Source organism: Bidens hawaiensis, unplaced genomic scaffold, assembly GCF_021521415.1.
Source record: "Bidens hawaiensis isolate Kalapana, Puna unplaced genomic scaffold, B.hawaiensis_p1.1 tig00001575_1, whole genome shotgun sequence".
Lineage (NCBI taxonomy): Eukaryota > Viridiplantae > Streptophyta > Magnoliopsida > Asterales > Asteraceae > Bidens > Bidens hawaiensis.
Window position 1 is genome coordinate 776,521 of NW_027491088.1, and position 9,680 is coordinate 786,200.

General features: G+C 35.2%; 1 protein-coding gene across 1 annotated transcript; it reads left to right on the top strand.

Moving 5' to 3' along the window:
• The first annotated feature begins 5,765 nt into the window (after nucleotides 1-5,765).
• LOC143587198 (transmembrane 9 superfamily member 12-like) lies at nucleotides 5,766-8,228 on the top strand. The gene has a single exon (XM_077068556.1). It carries the CDS (start codon nucleotides 6,041-6,043, stop codon nucleotides 8,021-8,023), a length of 1,983 nt encoding a protein of 660 aa, XP_076924671.1. The 5' UTR covers nucleotides 5,766-6,040; the 3' UTR covers nucleotides 8,024-8,228.
• The last annotated feature ends 1,452 nt before the right edge of the window (nucleotides 8,229-9,680 follow it).

The window sequence follows — 9,680 nt, forward strand, 5'->3', positions numbered from 1 at the left end:
TTTTTTTGAACCATCAACAATGCCAGCTACCCGGGTAAACCTATTAACAAAAGGTCACACACACGTCTTAAATCGTATACGGTGCTGGTGATCTGGTCACCCACTGTTCGAATGTCCAGTGTGATAAAACTTTGACTCATATATGAATGAGACTTGAACAGGTAGCCTTTTATAGAAAAAAGTCATTAAGATACCACTATAACACTGACTTTTAGTATTTACTAAATGCACATTAATATTAATATAACTATTATATGAAAAGCGATGATAAAAAAACATGATGAATATGGGTTGAGTAGGTCAAAACTCAATCAAAAGTGATAATAAAACAGAAATAGTTCAATGGATGAAAATGATTGTTTTTACTAAAATAATCAAAAATTAAAAAAAATGGGTTGTGGTAATAAAAAATTTGAGTCAAAAGTATATTTAGTTGCATAAAATGCTATTAGGAGATAGCTTAGCTAAAGAATAACTTATATGTTAAAGTTTAACACAATAACGAATTTAAAAGAAGAAAATCAATCTGTTTTTCAAAGTTAAACCGATATGTTCAATATCTACTACAATATGATCATTTTTAACCTCTTAGTGACTAGTCCAATGATTTATTGCTTTTTAGTAAATGAGTAAACTGCGGTTTTCGTTCTTGTGGTTTGTCCAAATTTGCGGTTTTAGTCCAATAGTTTTAAACTTACGATTTTCGTCGTTGTGTTTCAATTTACTTGCAATTAAACCCGAATTCACTAACCCCGTTAAGTCTAATCGTTAAACTCGTCAGCGTGGGCAGTTCTCTGTCCCCTTTTCCCTAAATAAACCCCAATCATAATTCGCAAGGCTCCTCACGGCTCACGTGAGGGGTTGGGTTGTATATAGAGATAGAAAGACAAAATTGCCTCTCACGCGAGCGACACACTGATGGTTTTTACAACCAAACTTAACGGAGTTAGTAAATTCGGGTTTAATTGCAAGTAGATGAAACCACGGGGACGAAAACCGCAGTTTACTCTTAGTAAATTATAATTGGCAACTAAAGAAATTAAAGTTTTTGATTACTTAGAGGTAAAAACTTGTATGTACAAGTTTTGAAGTAACAATTTATGACCATTCAAAAGTTATCTATGTTAAACGTTATATTAAATCTTTATACGAGTAAAATTAACTATATTAGTTAACTATTTATACGCTTACTAAACATTTTTTAATTTGAAACCGACTAATAGGGAATGACATAATCTTATGTTGAAAACAGCATAAGTTATGCTGTCTAGTAGGATAAAAGTCTCAAACAAATAACTTAACGTTGACTACTTGACTTAACAATAGAAGACCTTAATCTTTTGTGATTCTATAGTTTATGACATTCAGAGTATACCCAATCTTATTTAGTTAAAAGTAAAAAATCATAGTCTTTAAAACCGGATGGAATGGGAACCTGCATCATTACTAGACTGATTTGGCAAACCAAATCACTCACTCAATAATCGGATGGTTTTTCGTCAAACTGAAAATCATTGAACAGTTTGAACTGGAAATGTTGAAAAATAACTTCACAAGTGTTTCGTATGCTATGGTATTTGCTTCATGTTTTCTTTCGCATATGACTTGTATCACATATATAAACGTTTTTTTAATTGACATAGTATCATTTATTAGTTTGTGTATTACACCACTTACTATTCTAGTTTATTAATATATAAAGAGAATTACTAACCTTTTGTATATAAATATATAATATTCATATAAAATTACTTATATTTACAATACACCTGTTTTGCATGAATTACTAAATTAGTTATTACGGCAAGTTCAACCGAACTAACGTGCCCTACCAATGGATTAATAAGACAATCGGGTCGATGTCCTGTCTAATTTAAAAAATAATGGTTTAAAAGTATTTGTTATTTAGGATCACAATAATCAAATTTGAAAAAGTAGATCTCAAATATGATTGTAAAGAAAATGGGCTAGTAAAACATACATAGAGCAATTTACCATACATACTTTAATCAACTAGTTTATCTTTTTCTAACTATGAATGAAAATATATTACAAACGTATAGAAAATCTAAACTAGAATACATCAAGAAAACCCAATGTCTATGTGGCGTTGATGAAACATTTTAACTAGCCTTGCTAGTTAAACCATAACACATAGTCTATTAGGTTGCACATGGTGCTCTTGGTCTCAATGACTCCGTGACATTAAGCTTATTAGGTTTTTTAAGATTAAAACCGAAGATAAACTCTATAAAAGCTCTATTCATAACACTTCAAAGGGCTGCATAGATTTATCATATGCAATAATGTAATTAGATATTAAGGACTTTCAAAAAGCTTTTAACAGAGAATTTTTGGACTTTGTAAAAGATAGAATACATATCCATACAAATTTATGTCATTGACATGACAAGAACCAACTTGAAAGCTTCTTGATGAAGCCCACCACCAACCAAAAAAAAACACTTGCAAAGCAAAGTTAGTCCATGAGATCAAGGTACGTAGATAGTGATATTCTTTCTTAAGTGGTTGATGGTTCAAATCTTATGATGGACAAGTGTGTAGATTTAGGAGTAAGATTAGCAGGTGTATTAGTTAGCCGTTTAAAAAAAAGCCCGGCAATGACAATTTATAGAAAACACGTTTGATTTATTGATCTTAAAGGATTTGGATGTCATGTAATATTGTCATGTTGTGTTTGTTTGTAAGTTGAAGTGATTTGAATTCCCCAGCATCCTTCAAATGAGGATTTTAGAATCCTTCTATAAGTTAATGAATTTTGTGTACCACAATATACGAATTCTTAAAAGGCAAGATAAACGCAAAAAAAAAAAAAAAAAAAAATAATAGCCTCACTAGCCACCCCATCACCAAAGCAGGTACTATTCCCTTTAGATAAGTGAGGTTTTCAAATCTGGATTATCTAAATGGAAATTCAAAATCTTGTTTTTCAGGAATAGCTGACGCTTCTTAAATAAATCCTTGATATCTTGCCAACACTCGCTCTACAACTTACAAGTCTCTTAAAGGTATTTTGCAAGCTTTGGAGGCAATAAGGAATTAAGGATAGTTATGGTATTTTTTTATGCAATAACAAAAACAAAATCGAATTGGGTCGTTGCTCCCAAGTCGTACGGATGTTTACGTATTGGCTATCTCAAAGATGCAAACGTAGGTGTTCTGACAAAGTGATCATGGCGATTTCAGACGAAGTAGATCATGTTCTTTAATTTCGATAATAACATCAAGTTTTAGGTGGGATTGGAGTTCCATTGCTAAGGTTGATTATATTTTATCCACCTCTTATGTTTGATATATATAAAATGATTAAAGGTATTATATTTATAGGTGATAACAGAATTATAAGATTCCGAGTTGACACTTAGGTGGCTAAAGCCACTAAAAACGCTATTCCATGCTTTGTATCAATGGAGAGATTAGAGAGTTAATAAAAATATTTGGATGAACTATGAGGCATAATAAACAACAAACTTTGAAGACACATAAATCCAAATAACTTAGACACGAAATTGGATTACTTGGGCAATATAGTTTTGGGTAAAGAAGTTCATCTTTGGATGGTTTGAACCAATTTTCTTAGATTAATTTTGTTAGTTTGTAATTATTTTCTAACAATAAAGTTGTTCGTGAAAAAAAATCTGAACGGATATGTTCCAAGTTCAAAAAAATATGCCCAATTATTAAACCGTCAAAAATGCACTTTAGATCGAACCACATATATCTTTAACCCATTTGAGCTGACTTATTTCCTTTAGTTTAGTTAATCGTTTTAGAACGGGTAAATGACTAGAATGTCCATTTAACCAATCTAAATCAACAATTTAGCTATTTGACCGAGATTTTTCAAAAGTAACCATTTCTAAACCTAGACATCCAATACGCTCTATATAGCCCCATATATAAGGAAGATTTTAAGAAAAAGAATGGATGTCCTTAAAAAAAAAACCTAAAAAAAGCATAGAAATAAAGAGCAGCTATAGAAGTGTGCACGTTCTCGCAGTCACAATAACATAAAATTTACTCAATTTTATTTGACAGCCAAATATACAGTGGTAGATGTGATGTGATGTGATGTGACTTACACACTTAAATAAAAAAAAGAAAAAAGAAAAAGAAAAATAATAGTAGGCGATTTGGATGTGAAGTCCGTCCGTCCGTCCGTCACGCAAATATAGATCTGATCACAGAAATATCTTAGGGGGTGTTTGGCCTAGCTTTTTTACCAAAGCTTATAGCTTTTTTTATGAAATAAGCTTTATTTGGTGTTTGGTTTAGCTTTTTAGCTTAGGCTTATAAGCTTATATAAGTTAATTTATAGAAGCTTATTGGAAGATGGTTATTTAGCTTATCTGAAGAAGCTTATTTGTTTAAGTGGGTAAATTACTCATTTGCCTTCAAATGGTGATGGATTAATAATATTGAAGTAACTTATTACTATAACAAATTAAAAATGATGGATTTAACAACTTATTAAGATGTATAATCAACTTGTAGAATATAAGCTAATCCAAACACTTAAAAAGGGCTTATCAAATGATATAAAATAAGCTATAAGCTTAAAAAAAAAATATATATATATATATATATATATAAGCATAATCACAAAAATATAAGCTAGGCCAAACACCCCCTTATTTAGTTTCGTCCGTCCGCCCGGTAGAAGTAGTAGTAGTCATCATCATCTCCTTCTTCGTGGACACCCTAACGACCTCAATCTGACCGCCGATATTTTCTCTCTCTCTCTGGATCTACATATACACAAAACAAATGGTCAGTTTCTCCCTCTCTCTCTCTCTCTGTTGTTTACTTACTTACACCGAATGAATTAGGTTTTCTTATTCACATACTTTCAACTTGATCTCTATTCTTCTACTTATGGAGGTAGTTGTAATTGATTAGATCTGTTCATGCTCAATCCTCTAACTAACATGTGCACTAGTCTAGATTTTGCTAACCTATTTTAAATCTGCAACTTGATTCAACTTAACAAATTGATTTAATTACTCTCTTGGATGTGAAATGACATGCTTCTCATCTGGATAGATTTTACAACAATATCTAGTGTCCGTAAGAAATTCACTCACCGCAACCAGGGCGTTAATCTGCCATCATGTGGTGGCCGCGTTGGACAAGGGTACATGCACCGATCACCTGATGGTTGAGTCATGTTATGTGCCTTATGTCCCAAGGCTTGACGCAAATTTACTGTTGAGCCGGGGTCTCAATGGAAGCAGCCTCTCTATTCCTACGGGGTAGAGATAAGACTGTCTACGTCTTACCCTCCTCAAACCCTACCATAGCTTTGCTATTGGTGGGATTTACTGAGTATGATGATGATGATGATGATGATCTAGTGTCTTATCAGTTTGTGGCATAGTTGTCAATAGCGGTAAAATAGCAGCAATAAAACAAACACCAAACCTCTGATCAACTTCATACTTCATAAAAGAAACACCAAACCTCAGCCTAAAAACGCTATTTATATTTAAATAAAAAAGCTGAACAAGCGCTATTTCACGCTTTTTGGTCGCTAAAAGTCATATAGCGGGGAATTCCACGACTCACGAGTAACTATTGACAACTATGCTTTGTGGCTGCTGTACATATTGCTTAATTTATTACCTGTTTGGTAACTCTGTAAGATATTATTTGGTTATCATTTTCCAAATTCTTTTGGAATAAGGAAAAATGCCTAAAATTTTGAAACAAGTATACATAATTTGTTTTTCAGTTTTGAAACCATTTACTTAGATAACATGATACTTAATTGAAACTTTGCTGTTTGTTGAACCTGTTACAATGCACTGCAGTGGAACTGTGCAATCTTATATGATATAGTATTTTATCTCTTTCTTAATGTTGGATCTTTTGAGGACTCTTATATTGAAAATTGAAGACAAGTAAGATGATAAAAGTTTTAATAAACAAATCACAGTTTGATAACTTTGAATTTCTGTCATGTAGGTTTTGTGATAAACATTGCAGTATTACTGGTTTCATTTGGTTGAAGTTTTAGACAATGGCTTTATTCATCCTCTTTAAAAGGACTTATTTGGTCCTTTTCACGTATGTGCTTTTTCTTGGACATATCTGTAATGGTTTTTATCTACCCGGAAGCTACATGCGTACATACGCACCCGGTGAGGAAATATACGCGAAAGTTAACTCGTTAACATCAATCGAAACTGAGCTTCCTTTTAGTTACTACAGTCTACCATACTGCCCTCCCTCTGGTGGAGTAAAAAAAAGTGCTGAAAACTTAGGAGAGTTGCTAATGGGAGACCAAATCGACAACTCACCTTATCGTTTTCGAATGAATGTTAATGAGTCTGTTTTCCTTTGCACAACACATCCACTAAACGAGCATGAAGTAAAGCTTTTGAAACAAAGAACACATGATTTGTATCAAGTTAACATGATTCTTGATAACCTGCCTGCAATGCGGTTTGCTAGTCAGAATGGTGTCAAGATTCAATGGACAGGTTTCCCTGTTGGTTTTACACCTTCTGGAAGTAAAGATGATTACATCATCAATCATGTTAAGTTCAGGGTGTTTGTGCATGAGTATGAAGGTGCAGGTGTGCAGATAATCGGTACTGGTGAAGAAGGAATGGGTGTGATTTCGAATTCTGATGATAAAAAGAAGTCGGCTGGATATGAAATTGTTGGTTTTGAGGTGTTCCCGTGCAGTGTTAAGTACGATCCTGAAAGAATGGGGAAACTTCATCAATATGATTCAGTGGATTCGGTGAACTGTCCATTAGAGCTTGAAAAATCTCAACCAATAAGAGAACAAGAAAAGATATCTTTCACTTATGAAGTTGAGTTTGTGAAAAGCAACGTGAGATGGCCGTCTCGTTGGGATGCTTATTTGAAAATGGATGGTGCGCGTGTTCATTGGTTCTCAATTCTCAATTCACTAATGGTAATCTTCTTTTTAGCGGGTATCGTTTTTGTTATATTTTTAAGAACTGTGAGACGTGATCTTACCCGATATGAAGATTTAGACAAAGAATCTCAAGCACAAATGAACGAGGAGTTATCGGGATGGAAACTTGTTGTTGGTGATGTGTTTCGCGAGCCGAATTATTCTAAACTTTTATGTGTGATGATTGGGAACGGAGTGCAAATAACAGGAATGACAGTTGTCACGATCTTATTCGCTGCATTTGGGTTCATGTCACCTGCTTCACGAGGCATGCTTCTAACCGGGATGATAATTCTTTATCTTTTATTGGGAACCGGTGCCGGGTATGCGGGAGTTTATCTTTGGAAAACAATTAAAGGGACTTCAGAAGGTTGGCGATCAGTTTCTTGGTCAATTGCGTTTTTCTTCCCGGGTATCGTTTTTGCGATCTTAACTGTATTAAACTTTATTCTCTGGGGCAGTAACAGTACCGGCGCTATTCCCATTTCTTTATACTTCATACTTTTATCACTTTTATTTTGTGTCTCGGTCCCGCTCACTTTGCTAGGAGGTTTCCTAGGGACTCGGGCCGAACAGATTCAGTTCCCGGTTCGAACCAATCAAATCGCTAGAGAAATCCCGGCTCAAAAATACCCTTCGTGGCTACTAGTAATTGGCGCGGGAACACTTCCGTTCGGGACTCTTTTTATCGAGCTCTTTTTCATACTTTCTAGCATCTGGCTCGGGAGATTTTATTATGTTTTCGGGTTCTTGCTTGTTGTTCTTATGTTGTTGGTTGTCGTGTGTGCTGAGGTGTCAGTTGTTTTGACCTACATGCATCTTTGTGTCGAGGACTGGCAGTGGTGGTGGAAGGCATTTTATGCTTCGGGTTCAGTCGCGGTTTATGTGTTCTTATATTCGATGAAGTATTTAGTGTTTGATCTAAAGAGTTTGAGTGGGCCCGTGTCGGCGATATTGTATCTCGGGTACTCGTTGATTGCGGCAATTGCAATTATGTTGGCTACCGGCACCATTGGGTTTGTTACATCGTTCTATTTCGTTCACTATTTGTTCTCGTCAGTGAAGATTGATTAGAGGGTGAGTTGTGCAAATTGTTATAGACAGGCTTTGATTTGAAATCTGACATGTCATCTGTTTAGAAGGCCTGCAAATTTTCCAGATTATTGAAGGTTAGACAAATATGTCTGTTTTGTGTTTTGTTTTATATGACTTGTTATAATTGCAAGGTTGTTTGTTCCAAAGTTTTAAGAAATAGTTATATGATTTGTTCTTACTTGTTTTTGTAAGTTATAAATATTACTTGTTTTATTTGGCCTAACATATGATTGGAGCCTTGGAGGTATCAATTGAAACTAACTAGTTTGGGTTCACCCACACCCAAAGCCAGAAGTTAACTGAACCATGGCTTGATTGGCTTCCAATAACCGAAAAACCAAACCGTTTATAACTTAACAATTGGTTTTGAAAATCTAAAAACCATAGCATCGTTATAGGTTCGGTTTTAGTCAATAACTGATTTTTTCTGCTGCTTTAAATATCTCTTCTACAATGCTCTCTCGTTCTACAAGCTCACCTACGAACCCGAATTTTAATGACCAAAAGAAAATATACATGGGTTTCTTCTCTCTGCTCGTTTATAGCTATCATGATCTTGATGCATCCTGACCCGACGCTTCAATATCAAGTCACACTAAAAGACAAGAACCTCTATCGATCGAGCGAGCTAGCCACACTGGCAATGTAGGAAAAGTTGTAAATGTACATTTAAGCAAACATTTTTTTTATTATTGATCTGTAACACATTCTAAACGAGAAAACTTTGACATCATATAAAAATAAAAATAAATAGTAAGAAGGAGACGGATAAAGGCGTATCGACAGTATCGTGTTTGTGTAAAAGTGGGACCGACCCTAAGAGTTTAAGCCCACACATACTGGCCCATAAAGTCTTATCTATCTTCTATACAAAGGGCTTTAGTCCACAGTCAACACTTTGAACGAATTCTTCTTCTAGCACTTTTACAAGGAGATTTCCTCCTATGCATTGCCTCCCATCTCTACTAGAGGTGCACAAAAAACCCGAACCCGGAACCGGACTTGAAATAAATACCCGGAACCGGACTTGAAATAAATACCCAGGTTTTTTATACCCGAACCCGTACCCGACCCTACCCGTAGGGTACGGATAGAGTATGCATTTTGGCACTAAAACCTGAACCCGAACCGAACCCGATTTGTACCCGGTAATACCCGAAAACCCGATTTGTACCCGGTAATACCCAAACCCGAAACCGGGGTTTTCCAATACCCGAAACCGGGTATTTCAAATACCCGATGTATACCAGAAAAATACCTTAAAAATACCCGAATAATACCCTTAAAAAGTGTAAACTTTTAAAAAATCCAATCTATACCAAAAAATACCGGAAAAAAAACCCGTAAACAGGGTTTTTTCAATACCCGATAATAGGGTATTCAAATACCCGGTTTTAGAATACCCGGTGCTATACCCGACCCGAACCCGATGCATAGGGTATGGTTTTTAGAGACAATACCCTACCCGAACCCGACCCGATTACTACCAATACCCGATCATACCCGTGCCCGGTCATACCCGAACCCGGTTCTATACCCGAACCCGGGTATTTAAAAAACCCGATTTGTGCACCTCTAATCTCTATTACTGTAAGGCCCTGTTACCGGTGTCCTACTTTGAACGTTGGATTTACTC